The 20,043-nt window shown below is 46.1% G+C and overlaps 1 protein-coding gene across 1 annotated transcript in view; it reads left to right on the top strand.

The window, feature by feature from the left end:
- Positions 1-17,752, top strand: part of LOC143277363 (BAG family molecular chaperone regulator 1-like) — a 36,257-nt gene extending 18,505 nt beyond the window's left edge. The window contains exons 6-7 of the mRNA XM_076582147.1: positions 14,263-14,418; positions 17,047-17,752. Coding sequence (XP_076438262.1) covers positions 14,263-14,418; positions 17,047-17,112 — 222 coding nt within the window. The 3' untranslated portion in view covers positions 17,113-17,752. The remainder of the gene's footprint in view (positions 1-14,262; positions 14,419-17,046) is intronic.
- The last annotated feature ends 2,291 nt before the right edge of the window (positions 17,753-20,043 follow it).

Below are 20,043 nucleotides of genomic sequence, written 5' to 3'. Positions count from 1 at the left end.
AGATTGAAATATTGAAAGCAAAACAAAAACTGAAGGGAACTAAAATATTTGTTGGGGAGGACTTCACTTGGAGAGCCCGTGAGATCAGACGGAAGCTGGGTCCCCACTTGAAGAAAGCAAGGGATGAAGGGAGACAGGCACGTATGGTGTATGACCACCTCTTTATTGATGGGCGAAAGTTCATTCTTGACTCTCACGATTCCCTGACGACAGTGAGATAGGAACCTGGCCCGCCCCATGTTTATATTGATTCTGCCCGGGTAAAATCTAAGACGGGAATAAATGCTAACCATACACCGAACCATTCCCCTGTGAGCTTGACCTGGCCGCTGACGACCTCACGTGAGGCATGCAGAGGATTAGACCAAAATTTAAACCCTTTAACAGAGCATGCCTGTGATCGTGATCCGAACCAGTTTTCACGTAATGCAAGTTCTCATGCCTTGTTAACAGATAGAAGGGGGAAATGTGGAAATCCTTCTTCCCATAATATTAAACAGAATGGCCGAATACCTGTAAATAATATTTCCCAATTTGTTAACCATGCTAATTCGTTTCCCATTAATAAGTTAAGAACTTTTTCTTTTTTGTCATGGAATGTCAGTGGTTTACGTTCGAAGTTTATATTTCACGACTTTCTTTCTTATATTTCATCATTTGATTTTGTATGTCTCACTGAAACATTTGAAGACGACTGTGAAAGTAGTATGTTTACTGGCTACACAATACACTGCAAACCAGCTGTTAAGTTCACAAAGCAAGGAAGAAGATCGGGAGGGATCATCTGTTTATTTAGGAACGAATTTGATCCATATATACATAAATTAAATGTTAAGTTTGAAAATATGTGTGCATTTCTTATTGACAGCCGATTGTTTGGATGTGTTAAAAATATTTTATATGTATGTGTTTATGTACCGCCAGAGGGTTCTCCTTTTTATGTTCACTTCGATTATGATCAAGGGATTGCTGTACTTGAAGATTGTTTAACCGATTTGTTATTAGAATTGGAAGATGTCTACGTAATCATATATGGTGATTTAAATAGTCGAATCTCTAATCTATCTCCATCTCAGCCAGTAAATGAAAATATCGAGTCTCAATTTAAAAGTTGTTCTGTCATTTCTAAACGTTGCTCTCAAGATACTTCTATTAATGCCTATGGTAAATCTCTGTTGAATATGTGTACTGCTTTAAACTTGATTATTTTGAATGGGGTTTGTAATGGTGACCAGGAAGGTCGCTATACATTCTCAAGTGAAAATGGATGCAGTGTGAATGATTACTTTATTTAATCTAATGACCTTTATGATTTTGTGTGTGACTTGTGTGAACTCCATGTTGCTGATCGATATGAATCCGATCATTTTCCTGTTGAATATAATATTACGTTGTCAACTGATAATTCATTTAAAAACAGAGAAAGCAATGCTGTGGAGATCATAGAAAAATTTGTATGGAGTGAGGATTATGGTCAAGAATTTTACAGAAAATTATGTGAAGTAGAATGTCATGTTAAATTGCATACAGCTCTTGAACTGATTGATGTCAATGTTAATGAAGCCTTAGGATTGTTTAATGATTGTATCCGTGAGTGTGCAGCATGTATGAAGAAAAGCATAAGTGTAGATAACAGTAAGCATCGTGAAGGTTGGTTTGATGAGGAATGTAGGAATACTAGACAAAATGTACGTAAGCTATTGAGAAAATGTCGTAGAACGATAGGTAAAGATGATAATAATGAGTATGTTAAAGCTAGGAGAGAATATAAACATATGTTAGATAGAAAGAAAAAACAGTTTCATAGAAATATGTTAGATAAGTTGACTGCTTCTATTGATGACCAAAAACAATTTTGGGAATGTGTAAATAAAATACCTTATAAAAGAAAACAACCTAAGAATGAATTATCTGACTGGTTTGAACACTTTAAAGCCTTATTAGATAAAGATACACAGCATGATAACACTGATTATGTTTTACCAGAAGTGGAAACCGAGGCCATGGATCGTCCAATCACTCAAGAAGTTAAATTCGCCCTTAGAAAATTAAAAAGTAGAAAAGCAGCAGGTCCTGATGGCATTATTGGAGAATTTTTAAAAACTCCTTGTGAAATGATTGTAGACTTTTTTGTAAAATTCTTGAATGTTTTATTTGATAAAGGTGTCTTTCCTGAACAATGGTGTCATTCGATTATTCTTCCACTTTATAAAAAGGGTAATGTAAATAATACTAATAATTATAGAGGCATTTCACTTTGTGACATCAGTAGCAAAGTGTATAGCACTATCATTAACCAAAGGATTCAGGAATATGTAGAATATAATGATATAACTGGAGAACATCAAGCTGGGTTTAGACGAGGTTACTCAACAACTGATCATATGTTTACTCTTTTTGCACTCATCCAGAAACAGTTTTCTTTTAACCGTAAACTGTATGTGGCGTTTATTGATTTTGAAAAGGCATTTGATTCCATTAACCAAAATTTATTATGGCCCATTCTGATTAACCCTCAAAGTGCTGGATATAATAAAACATACATACAGAAATCATGCTTAAAACAAAGGGATAGTTTGCCTCCGCTACCTGTGCTCTGATTTGGGGCATTTGTATGCTTATCAGTAAGAATAAATAGGTAAACCTATACATTTTTGGAAAGTAGAGTGAATGAAGAATCAGATAAAAGTAAGAAAAAGGCTGTACCTTGTATGTAGTTGGAGATATTCCATAGGATATAATTAACAAATTTTGCACACTCGTTTTCCAAAAACGTCAACCACAATGTTTATAGGTATTTTCACATCTTTTACAGAGTCAAAATCTCAAAATTGGAATTAAACTGTACAAAAAATGTTCTGGCTGCAGAATCATGATATGAATATAACTGAAACAATGAAATTATAAGCATTGTATTATTTGTTTGAGACACACCCACCGACGCCACGCACGCGCACATCTACAATACTTTATGCAATCACAGGCAGAAACAGAAATAAATGTTTTCTTTTAGCTCATGTTGCTTTCAAAAGCAGCAAGAATGCTTTAAATCAAAATAATTTCCAGTTTTCTAGCTTGATTTGGTCAAGAAATCGCAATAGACCCATGCCTAACCCACTTTACCACCCCTCCCCACCCCCATCACCCACCCCCCAGTTTTTGTGGCTGGAGACACAAAACTGAATGAACAACAAGCAAGCCAGCATGCCCAAGTGTCAAAATAACAAAGCCGTTTTCACCAGAATCCCTGTCAGCAAATGAATCATCACTAGTGACAAGGTCACTCATTTCCTGAGCTTTGTCAACTTCAGTGTCACTCATTGTTTACAAAAAATACGAAGATCTGGACTTATAAACTCGGTCAAAGTTTGTGCAAACACAAGCAGGGAGGCAGTAACACCAGAACAAGGCAGTTTTACGAAGGCTGCCGAGCATAGCCGTACGATGTTGGACCTTATGTAAACAGAGCCACAATCGTGGCCCATCGCACTTTACCGGGAAAGCCACGATCGTGGCTCATCGTGCTCTCCGGGTTAAAAATGGAGTAAGTGGAAAACTCTTCAATTGCATTAGGAGTATGTATAGTGTTGTTGAAACAAGAGTTAGATGTGGTGATAAGCTTACGAATTATATATGTTGTACTAGAGGAGTTAAACAGGGAGATGTTTGTAGTCCTATTTTGTTTTCATTATTTATAAATGAATTAGCGATAGAAATAATAGATAAGGGAAGGCACGGTGCTAGATTCACAAGTGATATTATGGAATTATTTATTTTACTACTCGCTGATGATATAGTTTTACTCTCTGAGACAGTTGTTGGTCTTCAGACACAGTTGAATAATCTGAAAAATTCAGCCAGTCAGTTACAATTACGGGTTAATTTGGATAAGAGTAACATAATTGTCTTTAGAAAAGGGGGTTATCTGGCAGCGAGGGAAAGATGGGTTTATGATGGTGTTGTTATGCCTGTCGTTAATGTCTATAAATATCTTGGAATATTCTTCTCTACACGTTTGAGTTTTGTAGCTGCATGTAAGGATTTATCTAGCAGAGGGAAAAATGCGTTGTTAAATATTATGAAGAAACTTCGTTTGTTGAATAGTAATTCCTTGAAGCTATTTCTGAAATTATTTGATATTCAGATACAACCTATTGTGTTATATGGTTCAGAATTGTGGGGGTTAGATAGAAAATCGGTTATGCATTGTGAGTCTGTTCATTTATTTGGGCTTAAAAAATTTTTAGGGGTTGAAGTGAGAACACCCAATGATTTAGTATATGGAGAAACTAATAGGCACCCAATCTATATTAACTCTGCTATTAGATGCATTCGTTACTGATTAAAGTTATTAAAAATGAATAATACTCGACTGCCAAGTAAATCTTACAATATGCTATATGATTTAGACTTAAGAGGCAAAACAAACTGGGTATCGAATGTACGAATGTGTTTATGTGAACTTGGTTTTGGGTATGTATGGGAATATCAAGGAGTAGGGGATGAAATTAGATTTGTGCAAATTCTTCGTCAACGATTGATAGACTAGGTGGCAGGAGTGGGAAAACCATATTCAAACGAGTGAAAGATTTGAAATTTATCGAAATTTTACCTCTGATCATATAGTAAAGCGATACCTTCTGTTTGATTTTAACAGACACCTCAGATTTACATTGACCAGATTTAGATTTGGAATCTCTGAAGTAAACACACACAAATATCGTTACAAAGCAACATGTCATTCTGAACAATTGTGCCCATTATGCAAAGAATCAAGAGAGGATGAAGTTCACTTTGTTTTAAAATGCCCTGTGTTGACTGACTTACGAATATAATTTATTCCCCCCAAATATTATATAAATCCATGCTTGTTTCGGTTATGTTTATTAATGGCATCTAACGATGAAAACACCATACGTAGTTTTGCTATGTATCTTTATAAAGCACTGCAATTAAGAGAGACGCTCATTTCTTAGATTCACTGATAGTTTGTTGTGAATGATGTTGTATTGTTTATATTACCAATTGCAATGACACATGTAAAGCTGTTATTACCCCCTATTCATATGGGGCTATGGCCTTAATTGAATAAACCATCTTGAATCTTGAATCCTGCCTGTCACATTAAAACCATCTTTAATTACACATACTTAACCTTGACCCAACTAGTGCAGACTCCGGCAGGGGTCTGACATTCCTGTCCTGTGCAAACTACTATCCGCTTATGCAGAGAAAAAGAGAGCAACTACGGCCGATAACCTCCCGGAAATAGGTAACCGAGATCATGGAAGGTGCGATCGCAGTCGATTTGCGGACACTCTGGGCCCTCTACTTCGGGCCCGGTAAACAACAACACCGACCTGCAGCCTCCACTTCCTCCTCTACCTCTGGTCGACTCCAGGCCCCCACTGCCTCCGATGTCTCCTCCGCCGACTTCTAGGGGTTCGTTACCCCATACTCAGGTCAGTGGTGCCATTGACAATATTCTTTTTCATCCGCGAACGGACTCAACGCGATCCGCGTTTTCTCGGTCCTGCCAGTCAGCAGTGCCCGAGTCGATCTCCTCTATCTCTTTGCCAACTCCCACTATATCAATAATGGAATGTGCCCCAATCCCTTTGGGAAATCAACACACACTGGCTTTGGATCCGCACGCTAGACAGGGCCTTATGTGTGATGCGTCCGTGGCAGCGGCCGTGACATCGGCTCACGCGCCCCCCATGCGGGATGCCTCTTCTGTCTCGGGTCCTATAGCGACCGAGGCGCTTAGGGATGCCCTCCCCATGTGCAGGGAGGAAGGTGGACCACTAGGGGACACGTTCGCCCATACGTGTGTGTCCTCCCCCTTGTCTCGAGCAGCCGATCCAAGGGAGGCAACTCCTGCTTCGGCACCCTTTCCGGTCACCACCGCAGTTACTTCCCTTGCTCCGACACCACCCTTCGCCTTCAGTGCAGGTGCGTGCTTGGCCCCTACAAGCTCTGCGGCGATGACACCATCTGCCATACAGCCGGTTGCTCCTGTTTCCCACTCAATAAAGGCGGATCAGCAATCTGCTCCACCAAACAACCAGCAACTCATTGCCAGCTTGCTGCATCAATTATGCACCACTCTGCTTCCAGGTGCCACACCATCTACCACTGCTCACTCTGCTGCAGCAAATCTGCTTCCACCCTCCACCTCCACCTCCCAGCAGCCTGGTCACATGCCCAGCACACAGCCTGACCCATCACCCTATGCCATTGGAGAGACATTCTCTGAAGGGGACACTGATACAGAGGAACCACCTGGGGAAGATCATCAGCTGGTTTCCTTTCAAGAAGCACTTGCCCTCCTTGCTTCCTACTCTCCAGATAGGGTACAGACCATTCGCGCACCGGACTCACCTATAAAATGTGCTATGGAGATTATGGGCATCCAGAGATCCTCCCATGCCCCTCAATATGCTCTTACTCAATCGACCATGGTAGTCGAGGCACTGCAGAACACATTGGCATGCATCAGGGGCCAACCCATCACCGATGTCCCCTCTGACTCACTTCCAAACTTCCCAGCTGCAATGGGCCGGGGGAAATTCCAGAAAACTCTGCCCCGATCCACTTCAAAACCTCCACTTTTAGCTCTGGGCCCTATCCCTCAAAAACCACTTCCTCTTTCTCATGAGGACCACCTACTCCTCCTGCAAAACTTGCGTGACAGTTGCAGAGTTACAGTACATGACAAATTCCTCATGGACCTGGAGGAAGCCCTCAGATCTTCTTTAGAATCGACCTCTGCCACGGAAAGTTTCCTTGCGGGCCTTGCTGTGGCCCTCATGGAAGCCCCCACTGAACAACCAGCAGGCCTTGACGTTTCAGTTTTCTCACCGTTCGTCCAGCAGATCAGCCAGCTTCTCGTGCGTTCTGCGGGCATACAAGCACAGGCCTACATGAATATAATTTTGGCCAGGAGGGATGCTTTGCTTGACTAGTCCACATGCATGCGCTCTCCGCCAGAACACGCTTCCCTCAGAGCACTTACCCCCACCGACGGTTCCCTCTTTGGTCAGGGATTTCCCACGACAGCCATAAAACGGCATGCAGACTTGCGTAGGGACCTTGCTCTTGGCGCCAGCCCTCTCCGCACTTCGGCACACTCGTGGCACGCTCCGCGACATCAGCCATATTCCTTCAGGCAGAGCAATGTGGCTGCCTTCAGGCCACGTTCACATCAGCCATCCCTCTCTAACACCAGGGGCCAACCCAGGGGGCAGCCCAGGGCGTACAGGCGTCAGCAGTACGCAGCTCGGCCTCCACACAGGCCGACAGCCAACTCCAGACTGGCCCACCCCCAATGACTCACCCCCGCCCTTCACACCCCACTCGCGCACCAGCAGCCAGCAGGCAGCCTTTCCAGGCATATGCCAGCGTGGCTGTCCCTCCTAGCGTGCGAGTGGGTCCTCCGGGTGATAGGGTCGGGGTTTCGCCTACCTTGGCTCTCCTCCAAGGCACCTCTCACCCTCTCTCCTCCTCCCTCCCCCCCCCCCCCCCCCCCCCCCCCCCCCCGCCCCCCCCGCCCCCCCACAGGGTGACTCAGTCCGCTCAGCCCTGCGGGACGAAATCATTTCTCTCCTCCACAAGGAAGCCATAGAAGAAGCTCCTCCTCTGTCACCAGGCTTCTTCGGCTGCATCTTCGTCGTCCCCAAAGCTCCGGCGAATGGCAGCCAGTCCTAGACCTTTCCCTTCTAAACGAGTACCACCTCCAGTACAAACCATTCCGCATGGAAACACCCGCATCAATCAGGGACTCCATCAGGCAAGGCGACTGGGCAGTCTCCATAGACCTCACAGACGCATACTTCCATATCTTTATTCACCCCAGGGACCGCAAATGGCTCCGCTTCTCATGGGACGGCAAGTCCTTCCAGTTCAGAGCACTTCTATTTGGCCTTGCGCCAGCCCCCTGGGTCTTCACCAGGGTGGTCAGGGAACTTTGCCCAGCTCTCAGGAGCAAGGGCATATGCCTAAGGGTCAATCTAGACGACTGGTTGATCCTTGCCGAGAGCAGGGCCCTCTGCCAGCACCACCTGAACCTTGTCAGGAACCAGTGCCAATCGCTGGGCTTTCTCATGAATGCAGAAAAATCGGAACTGGAGCCCTCTCAGCAGTTCAAATTCCTGGGTATGGCAATCGACTCAGTATCAGTGACCATACGTCCGGCCATGCCTTGCCTCCACAGGCTACACAGTCTCCTGTCTCAGCTATCACAGGCAACCTCGGCGTCTGCCAGGGAACTTGCCTCTCTGCTAGGTTTCATGGAGTCCCTCGCTGCACTAGTTCCACTAGGGAGACTACACAAACGCCCATTTCAGCGCCACTTCCAGGACAGGTGGTCCCAGTCTTCACAGGCATGGGACACCCGTATACCTCTGGGCACATGGTTCTCACAGTCGACCCAACGCTGGATGGACATGCAATGGCTCAAGCCCGGGGTTCCAATCTCGAACCCAGCACCAGATGCAGAATTGTACACAGATGCCTCCAACATGGGCTGGGGTGCCCACATGGACAACCACACAGCCTCGGGGACTTGGAACCCACAACAGCAGTCATGGCACATCAACAGACTGGAGCTGGAGGCGGTCTTCCTTGCCCTCCAGCACTTCCTCCCCCACATGTCGCACAGGTCAATCATGCTGTGCACGGATAACACGACGGTAGCATGTTATCTGAACAAACAGGGGGGAGCTCACTCACACCAGCTGTCTCTGCGCGCGGAGACAGTCCTCCTCTGGTGTCAGGAGCACAGCATCCACCTGAGAGCACGACATGCCCCAGGCAAGCTCAACATTCTAGCAGATTACCTCAGCAGATCCCACACCGTGCTCCAAACGGAGTGGACCCTGTCACACTCAACTCTTCAGCCAATCTGGGACTATTGGCACAAACCACAGGTGGATCTCTTCGCCACAAGATTCAACTTCTGCATCCCAACATACGTCTCCCCAGTTCCAGACCCGCAGGCCTGGGCCATAGACGCCCTATTGATCAGCTGGTCCAACCTTTCGGGGTACGCCTTCCCCCCACTTCCCATCATGGGAAAAGTCCTCAGAAAGGCAAGGCTGGAGAGTGCCGCCCTGATTCTCATCGCACCACACTGGCCAGCACAGCCGTGGTTCCCCGACCTTCTCCACCTCACTCACGTTCCCCCACTCCGCCTTCACATCGGCAGACACTCCCTAGTCCAGCCCCGCTCGGGCATTCCCCACAGAAACCCAGAGGTTCTCAACCTACATGCCTGGCTACTGTGCGGGAATCTCTGTCAGCACTAGGCGCCTCCGATGACACAGTTGACCTTGTGTGCAGTTCACATCGCAAAGGCACTCAAGGTGTTTACTCTGCACACTGGAACCACTGGCTCTCCTGGTGCTCAACCCACTCAGTCAATCCCACACACCCATCCAATATGGATCTCGCCAACTTTCTTGCCTTACTCTCCTCCTCCAAAGGCCTCTCTGCCTCTGCAGTATGGGTCCATCACGCTGCAATCAGCTCCACTCTTCGGCAACTGGGTGGGCCCTCTTTCTCAGATGACCCCCTGCTCAGAGCACTGGTTCGAGGGGCTTCCCTCAGTCACGCACATAAATCCCTCCAGACCCCTTCTTGGGACCTTTTTCTGGTCCTACAATACCTCCGCAAGGCCCCCTTCGAACCCCTTGCTATAGCTCCTTTCAAGCTACTCTCCATGAAGACACTCTTTCTCATCTCACTTGCCTCAGGCAGGCGCTGTAGTGAGGTTCATGCCCTCAGTGGCATCACACAAGATATAGCCTTTGAGCCGGACGGATCTATCTCGCTTAGATTCCTCCCTGAATTTCTTGCCAAAAATCAAAATCCCAGTACACCCTCTCCCATTCTTTTCATCAAACCGCTCTCCTCTATATGGCCCATGACGACGAGGACAGATTCCTCTGCCCGGTCAGGGCCCTGCGCATATACCTTAAAAGGTCGTGTCCCTTCCGATCGTCCAAACGACGCCTCTTCATTAGCTGGAATCTGGACCATCCGCGTGACATTAGCAAGACATCCCTGCCTTGATGGATAGTCAATGCGATTAAAGGCGCATATGCAGACGTAGGATTGAGACTTGATGCCTCCTCGGCCAGGGCACATGAAGTCAGAGCATGGTCCTCTTCTCTTGCCTTAACGCACTCAACACGGCTGCAAGACATTATGGATGTGGCCTACTGGAAAAACCCTGCCACCTTCATCGACTTCTACCTGAGAGATGTCGCACGCCTGCGGGATGATGGCTCAAGATGCATCGCTTCGGTGGTAGTTGCACAACAGGCCATCGCAGCACACAGACAGCAGAACAGGCGAGCCCTCCACCTTGTCGCGCTATTCTGCACTAGTTGGGTCACGGTTAAGTATGTGTAATTAAAAGGAAATTTTCTATCTAAAATTACGTTTAAATAACATACTTACCGTGACCCAAATTTAAGACCCTCCCGTCCTCCCCGCTTCCTGTTCTCCCTGCTCACTGTGCTGGTGATGGCATATTGCCGTCAAAAGAGGGCGCTAGCTAGCGGGACAAAGGGGAGGTTACCTACTTCCGGGAGGTTATCGGCCGTAGTTGCTCTCTTTTTCTCCGCATAGGCGGATGGTAGTTTGCACAGGACAGGAATGTCAGACCCCTGCCAGAGTCTGCACTAGTTGGGTCACGGTAAGTATGTTATTTAAACGTAATTTTAGATAGAAAATTTCCTTTCATCAGCACATTTCACTCCTCTCAGATAATCTCCATACCTGTCACATTAAAACCATCTTCATCAGCACATTTCACTCCTCTCAGATCATCTCCATGCCTGTCACATTAAAACCATCTTCATCAGCACATTTCACTCCTCTCAGATCATCTCCATGCCTGTCACATTAAAACCATCTTCATCAGCACATTTCACTCCTCTCAGATCATCTCCATGTCTGTCACATTAAAACCATCTTCATCAGCACATTTCACTCCTCTCAGATCATCTCCATGTCTGTCACATTAAAACCATCTTCATCAGCACATTTCACTCCTCTCAGATCATCTCCATGTCTGTCACTTTAAAACCATCTTCATCAGTACATTTCACTCCTCTCAGATCATTTCCATGCCTGTCACATTAAAACCATCTTCATCAGCACATTTCACTCCTCTCAGATCATCTCCATGCCTGTCACATTAAAACCATCTTCATAGTACATTTCACTCCTCTCAGATCATCTCCCTGCCTGTCACAGTGAAACCATCTTCATCAGCACATTTCACTCCTCTCAGATCATCTCCCTGCCTGTCACATTAAAACCATCTTCATCAGCACATTTCACTCCTCTCAGATCATCTCCATGTCTGTCACATTAAAACCATCTTCATCAGCACATTTCACTCCTCTCAGATCATCTCCATGCCTGTCACATTAAAACCATCTTCATCAGCACATTTCACTCCTCTCAGATCATCTCCATGTCTGTCACATTAAAACCATCTTCATCAGCACATTTCACTCCTCTCAGATCATCTCCATGTCTGTCACATTAAAACCATCTTCATCAGCACATTTCACTCCTCTCAGATCATCTCCATGTCTGTCACTTTAAAACCATCTTCATCAGCACATTTCACTCCTCTCAGATCAACTCCATGTCTGTCACATTAAAACCATCTTCATCAGCACATTTCACTCCTCTCAGATCATTTCCATGCCTGTCACATTAAAACCATCTTCATCAGCACATTTCACTCCTCTCAGATCATCTCCATGCCTGTCACATTAAAACCATCTTCATAGTACATTTCACTCCTCTCAGATCATCTCCCTGCCTGTCACAGTGAAACCATCTTCATCAGCACATTTCACTCCTCTCAGATCATCTCCATGCCTGTCACATTAAAACCATCTTCATCAGCACATTTCACTCCTCTCAGATCATCTCCATGTCTGTCACATTAAAACCATCATCAGCACATTTCACTCCTCTCAGATCATCTCCATGCCTGTCACATTAAAACCATCTTCATAGTACATTTCACTCCTCTCAGATCATCTCCCTGCCTGTCACAGTGAAACCATCTTCATCAGCACATTTCACTCCTCTCAGATCAACTCCATGTCTGTCACATTAAAACCATCATCAGCACATTTCACTCCTCTCAGATCATCTCCATGTCTGTCACATTAAAACCATATTGATCAGCACATTTCACTCCTCTCAGATCATCTCCATGTCTGTCACATTAAAACCATCTTCATCAGCACATTTCACTCCTCTCAGATCATCTCCATGTCTGTCACATTAAAACCATCTTCATCAACACATTTCACTCCTCTCAGATCATCTCCATGCCTGTCACATTAAAACCATCTTCGTCAGCACATTTCACTCCTCTCTGAACATCTCCATGCCTATCACATTAAAACCATCTTCATCAGTACATTTCACTCCTCTCAGATCATCTCCATGTCTGTCACATTAAAACCATCATCAGCACATTTCACTCCTCTCAGATCATCTCCATGCCTGTCACATTAAAACCATCTTCATCAGCACATTTCACTCCTCTCAGATCATCTCCATGTCTGTCACATTAAAACCATCTTCATCAGCACATTTCACTCCTCTCAGATTATCTCAATGTCTGTCACATTAAAACCATCATCAGCACATTTCACTCCTCTCAGATCATCTCCATGTCTGTCACATTAAAACCATCATCAGCACATTTCACTCCTCTCAGATCAGCTCCCTGTCTGTCACATTAAAACCATCATCAGCACATTTCACTCCTCTCAGATCATCTCCATGTCTGTCACATTAAAACCATCATCAGCACATTTCACTCCTCTCAGATCAGCTCCCTGTCTGTCACATTAAAACCATCTTCATCAGCACATTTCACTCCTTTTCCACCACTAGTCGATCACCTCACAGTCTCCATCATCACAATATCAATGACAGAAGAAACAAAATATTTGTCTATCATTGTTGACATTCAAAAAATGAACATCCTCAGTCCATTGAAAAGCAGGGATGTTAAGGCTAATTCTGTCAGCCCTGGATATCCAATCCAGTTTCATAAAACAGTAGTCCAATAAAATTTCAGCTTTCATAAAATGAATAGCCACGCTTCTTCCTTTAGACCAAACAAAAAATCCATTTCAGAAATGAACATATTATCAAGGTAACCACAAGAAACAAGTTTTACATCCCATAGCATCAATTATTGGAAAGTAAGTTGATATTGTATTACACCACTTAACCTACTTCCAATTTACTTTACAAGAATTAATTCACTCACAATTAACACTGAACCTGTGCATGCCACACATGCAGTTGCTGTCCAAATATTATGTGTCATCTGTGACAGTTTGTTTCCTTTCTTTGATGTGTTTTCACTTTCAATGATATTAGACATGTCATTCTTGTGGGAGGTGCGTGGGTGGGTGGGGTTGGTTAAAGGGGATATACAGAGAAAGTATGAACTAAAACAGTGAATAGTAATCCGTAAATGCTGCAATGTTTTGTGCTGTACTTTCACTGTGTTGTGCTGTGAGTGTGCTGTGCAGTGTCCGTGTGTGCTGTGCTGTCACTGTGTTTTGTTGTGAGTGTGTTGTGCAGCCAGTGTTGTGTTGTGAGTGTGCTGTGCAGTCACTGTGTTGTGTTTGAGTGTGCTGTGCAGTCACTGTGTTGTGTTTGAGTGTGCTGTGCAGTCAGTGTGTTGTGAATGTGCTGTGCTGTCACTGTGTTGTGTTGTGAGTGTGCTGTGATGTCATTGTGTTGTGAGTGTGCTGTGCTGTCACTGTGTTGTGTTGTGAGTGTGCTGTGATGTCATTGTGTTGTGAGTGTGCTGTGCTGTCACTGTGTTGTGTTGTGAGTGTGCTGTGATGTCACTGTGTTGTGTTGTGAGTGTGCTGTGATGTCATTGTGTTGTGAGTGTGCTGTGCTGTCACTGTGTTGTGTTGTGAGTGTGCTGTGCTGTCACTGTGTTGTGTTGTGAGTGTGCTGTACAATGTCTATGTGTGCTGTGCTGTCACTGTGTTGTGTTGTAGTGTGCTTTGCAGTCACTGTTGTGTTGTGAGTGTGTTGTGCAGTCACTGTTGAAGTGTGTTGTGAGTGTGCTTTGCAGTCACTGTGTTGTGAGTGTGCTGTGCAGTCAGTGCTGTGTTGTGAGTGTGCTGTGCAGTCACTGCTGTGTTATGAGTGTGCTGTGCAGTGACTTGCTGTGCTGAATGGTGGCAGAGTGCAGACATTGTGCAACTGGAGCAGGTCCGGAAGGGATTACTGGCATCCACAGAAAGGTTGATGCGACTCTTGGAATCGCTAGACACTCTCAGGTTTGACCCATCAGACACTGATGGTCGTGCCAAACGTAAAGCTCTGGTCAATCGGATACAGGTGAGAATCCATGCATGTGTGAGCTAAATGTTAATACACCCCTTCAGTAATTTAGTGTGTGAACATGAATGCACACACCTGGACACAAGAGGAGAGGAGGGACAGTGGCCAGCATCATGTGGACGGTGATAACCCATTGTGGCTGCTGTTTTGTCTACACCAGTGTAGGTTGCCATTCCTGCCAGGCACCAATCTTTTTCGCTGGTCAGTCAGGGTACACTGTGTGTAAATGAAAGGAAAACAACACACACACACACACACCCTGATCCACAGTTCACAATGTCACATCAGAGGGATTACTTCCATCATGACTGCCACCTTTGTTTGCACATATAAAAGAACCTACAGCAACAAAATGGTTGTCACTGGCTACAAATTCAGTAGAAAGATCCACTTTGATAGTAAAGCAAAATAAAATTGATGACAGAAGAAAAATATATACATGTGGGTGGCACCCCTATTTCACACAGAGAACTCTATTATGATAAAATGTGATACAGTACAAAGCAATGCAATGCAGTGCAATGCAATGCAATACAGTACACACACACACACACACACACACACACACACACACACACACACACACACACACACACCATCTGGTCACACAATTCCCAGGCATACACCTTAACTCCAGAAGTCAGCAGTGGTGGGTGGAGATAGGATGGAGCTAAAGAACTAACCCTTTCCCCTCTATTGCTCCCTCCTTTCTCCCTCCCTCCCTCATCTTTCTTCCTCTCTCCCTCCCACCCTTTCTCTCTCCCTCCCCCTCTCTCTCTCTCCCTCCCTCCCTCTTTCTCTCCCTCCCTCTTTCCCTCCCTCTTTCTCTCCCTCCCTCAGTCTCTCCTTCCCTCTCTTCCTCCCTCCCTCAGTCTCTCCTCTCTCTCTCTCCCTCCCTCTCTCCCTCCCTCCCTCCCTCCCTCAGTCTCTCCTTCCCTCTCTTCCTCCCTCCCTCAGTCTCTCCTCTCTCTCTCTCCCTCCCACCCTCAGCCTCTCCTTCCCCCCCCTCTCTCTCCCACCCTCAGTCTCTCCTTCCCTCTCTCTCTCTCCCTCCCACCCTCAGCCTCTCCTTCCCTCTCTCTCTCTCCCTCCCACCCTCAGCCTCTCCTTCCCTCTCTCTCTCTCTCTCCCTCCCACCCTCAGCCTCTCCCTCCCACCCTCAGCCTCTCCTTCCCCCCCTCTCTCTCTCCCTCCCACCCTCAGTCTCTCCTTCCCTCTCTCTCTCTCCCTCCCACCCTCAGCCTCTCCTTCCCTCTCTCTCTCTCCCTCCCACCCTCAGCCTCTCCTTCCCTCTCTCTCTCTCTCTCCCTCCCACCCTCAGCCTCTCCCTCCCACCCTCAGCCTCTCCTTCCCTCTCTCTCTCTCTCTCTCTCCCACCCTCAGCCTCTCCTTCCCTCTCTCTCTCTCTCTCCCTCCCACCCTCAGCCTCTCCCTCCCACCCTCAGCCTCTCCTTCCCTCTCTCTCTCTCCCTCCCTCCCACCCTCAGCCTCTCCTTCCCTCTCTCTCTCCCTCCCACCCTCAGCCTCTCCTTCCCCCTCTCCCTCCCTCCCACCCTCAGCCTCTCCTTCCCTCTCTCTCTCCCTCCCACCCTCAGCCTCTCCTTCCCTCTCTCCCTCCCTCCCACCCTCAGCTTCTCCTTCCCTCTCTCTCTCTCCCTCCCACCCTCAGCTTCTCCTTCCCTCTCTCTCTCTCCCTCCCACCCTCAGCCTCTCCTTCCCTCTCTCTCTCTCCCTCCCACCCTCAGCCTCTCCTTCCCTCTCTCTCTCTCCCTCCCACCCTCAGCCTCTCCTTCTCTCTCTCTCTCTCCTCCTTCCACCCTTAGCCTTTCCTTCCCTCTCTCTCTCTCTCCCTCCCACCCTCAGCCTCTCCTTCCCTCTCTCTCTCTCTCTCCCACCCTCTCTCTCCCTCCCTCAGTCTCCCTCTCTCTCCCTCCCTCTCTCTCTCTCTCCCACCCTCTCTCTCCCTCCCTCAGTCTCCCTCTCTCTCTCCCTCGCTCCCTCAGTCTCTCCCTCCCTCTCTCTCCCTCCCACCCTCAGTCTCTCCCTCTCTGTCCCTCTCTCCCTCCCACCATCTCTCTCTCCCTCCCAGACTCACCTTCTCTCTCTCTCCCTCCCTCCCTCTCTCCTTCCCACCCTCTCTCACTCTCTCTCCCTCAGTCTCTCCTTCTCTCCCTGTCTCCCTCCCACCCTCTCTCCCTCCCTGCCTCCATCCTTCTCTCTCTTGACAAAGAAGTAGAGAAGTCAAGAGATAAGGATGTTCCATTACTTGGGTTGAAAAATATATATTGTGTATGTTGGCAATGTTCAGTAGCTTTTGCACTGAAGATAAGTTGGGTTGTTTACACTTTTTTAAAACATATTTTATACTTGATATGTTCACTGTGTTATGTTGCATTTACTTTATACTGCACATGTTTATTATTTATGTTGCATTGACAGGTGAATGGTTAACAAGCTGTTTATTCTATCCCTGTGACAAATGGATGGAGACTGTTCTGTGAAACAGATGATTCAGTGCTGGATTGTTGTTTTGTTTCTTTGCTTGTTTGTTTTTTGTTGTTGTTTTGTTTGATTTCTGATAGAGAAAAGCAATTTGACCAAATATGCGCCTTGTGTTTGTTGCAGCAACATATGGACCACTGTGAAGAAACGCTGACACATGTAAAAAGGAGACTGGCAGACATGAAATGATGTGTGTTTCTTTTGGTGTGATGTGGTAAATAGACACAACTGGCTGTATGACTGCAGCTTCTCAGGGTGGACAGATGATGTTTCCTATGTCAGTATGGGATTGGCTTCCTGTGTTGGTGATTGATGTCAGGCATTGTGTGGTTGATACACTGATGTAGTAGGAGTGTCAACCAGTGATTGATGTCAGACATTGTGTGGTTGATACACTGATGTAGTAGGAGGAATGTTAATAGGGATGTTATATGACTGACCACTGAAGCAGAGCCTACTAAAGGCTGTGTCACACTGTTCATGTGACTGACTTCACTGAAGCAGAGCCTACTAAAGGCTGTGTCACTCTGTTCATGTGACTGACTTCACTGAAGCAGAGCCTACTAAAGGCTGTGTCACACTGTTCATGTGACTGACTTCACTGAAGCAGAGCCTACTAAAGGCTGTGTCACACTGTTCATGTGACCTGACATCACAGAAGCAGAGCCTACTAAAGGCTGTGTCACACTGTTCATGTGACTGACTTCACTGAAGCAGAGCCTACTAAAGTGAGTGTCTGGGGTTTGAAGTTCGATACATGGACCAGGATTTTTACTACCCCTCTACTGGACTTTGAGTGGTGATCTGGGTGCTGGTCATTCAGATAAGATGAAAAACTCTCTCTCTCTCTCTCTCTCTCTCTCTCTCTCTCTCAGTATGTGTGTGTGTGTGTATATATATATGTATATATATATATATATATATATATATATTGGGGGGGTGGGGAGGGGTACTATACTCTGGCAACATGCTCTCCCCAGAGAGAGCAGCCCAGATTTCACACAGAGAAATATGTCCTTACTAAAAGTAATACAGTACAATATCCCTACTTGTTAAACACTCACTTTTGCTCTAAACTCACTTAGTACTGCCAGTTAGATCCCCTGACTTTGCCCACAGATGACTCATTTGTATGGGTAAGAAATAAAATCACCAAAAAAACAAATGTTAGAATTTATTAACTGAAAACTTCAAAACTGATCAGTAATATAGCAAGATAGTTGGGGACAAAATATAAAACTTCCTTCTTATGCTGTCATGCAGTGAGATGATCAAAGTATTCATATGTTTTGTTCCACATTTGCACACACTGAATGAACAGTAAACGAATCCAGGAAGGCACAAAAAGTTTGAAACAGATTAAAGTCGGAACATTACAAAGCCACGATAGAGTCCGTCCATCTAATTCTGTTGTCTGCCTTATGACTGAGACGAAACTGGGTCAGACACCATTGTTGACATGCACTGTTCACATGAACCAGTCATCAAGAAAATAATTCTTCTGCTCATGAGCACAGCAACACACACTGTATTTATTGGTCGCAGTGGAGAATGGAAAGGTCAGTTAAGATTTTCTTAGCTCATATTGTCATTAAGGAAATTAGGTGCCACTCCAAAAATTCAAAACTACCTAAGGCTTCGATCGGGGCCCTTAGTTTGAAATATTGTAAACAGTAGGATCTCAATCGTGTCCTTTCATTCTGGAGTGAGTTAAACATATGAAAGAAGTTGAACCAGTTCAGATTTGCATCAGTTGAAAGCATGTGTTTTACCATCCATTCAGAACAAAGATCAGGGCCATGACTTTTAGTGACAAAGCCAGACCAGTTCAGCTTTTACCCCCATAAGCTGCAATTTATATAGAATTAAATCAAGGTCACAAGAATTCTTACTACAGTGACTGTAACAGGCATCGTTAATAAATATATCTGTCCAATCAGTTTAATGTCATAAAAATACAAGGAAAATTGCCTTTGGGAGACAAGACAGCATGAGATAGTACAATATTGAAAAACATTTTACATTCATGAAATTGTATAGTACACTCAAAACCTAAAAAATGTAATGCATAAAACAAATCAGTTCTTTCTCTCACAAACTCTCCAACTCTTTCCTCCCCAACCCTCTGCCCTGTCCCCCCTCTGTTAACTCCAACTCTTTCATCCCCAACCCCTGATCACCCTCTGCCCTGCCCCCCCCCCCCCCCTCTGTTAACTCCAACTCTTTCCTCCCCAATCCTCTGCCCTGTCCCCCCCTCTGTTAACTCCTTCCTCCCCAACCCTCTGCCCTGACCCCCCCTCTCCCTCTGTTAACTCCTTCCTCCCCAACCCTCTGCCCCAGCCCCCCCCCCCCTCCCTCTTTTAACTCCAACTCTTTCCTCCCCAACCCTCTGCCCTGTCCCCCTCTCTGTTAACTCCAACTCTTTGCTCCCCAACCCTCGGCCCTGTTCCCCCCTCTGTTATTTCCAACTCTTTCCTCCCCAATCCTCTGCCCTGTTCCCCCCTCTGTTATTTCCAACTCTTTCCTCCCCAACCCTCGGCCCTGTTCCCCCCTCTGTTAACTCCAACTCTTTCCTCCCCAACCCTCTGCCCTGTCCCCCCCTCTGTTAACTCCAACTCTTTCCTCCCCAACCCTCTGCCCTGTCCCCCCCTCTGTTAACTCCAACTCTTTCCTCCCCAACCCCCGATCACCCTCTGCCCTGTCCCCCCCTCTGTTAACTCCAACTCTTTCCTCCCCTACCCCTGATCACCCTCTGCCCTGTCCCCCCCTCTGTTAACTCCAACTCTTTCCTCCCCAACCCCTGATCACCCTCTGCCCTGTCCCCCCCTCTGTTAACTCCAACTCTTTCCTCCCGAACCCTCTGCCCTGTTCCCCCCTGTGTTAACTCTTTCCGGACAAAAGGAATGCTCACGCATTCCTACACAAAACATATTTGGATTCGGACGAAGGAATGGAATAGCATTCTCCGAAAGTAAAATTCCATCATGCGCTGTACACGTGATTTTGTGATCAGCCAAGCAGAGTGCGCTATTCTGGGTCACTCCACAATCAAATGGTATGATTGGTCAGCCTGAGATGTGTGGCCCGTCTCGCACACACGCTGACAAAGTCACTGACCGG

The sequence above is a fragment of the Babylonia areolata genome, chromosome 34 (assembly GCF_041734735.1).
Source record: "Babylonia areolata isolate BAREFJ2019XMU chromosome 34, ASM4173473v1, whole genome shotgun sequence".
Taxonomy (NCBI): domain Eukaryota; kingdom Metazoa; phylum Mollusca; class Gastropoda; order Neogastropoda; family Buccinidae; genus Babylonia; species Babylonia areolata.
Note: the sequence above shows the minus strand (reverse complement) of the source record. Positions and strands in the feature narration are given on the sequence as shown.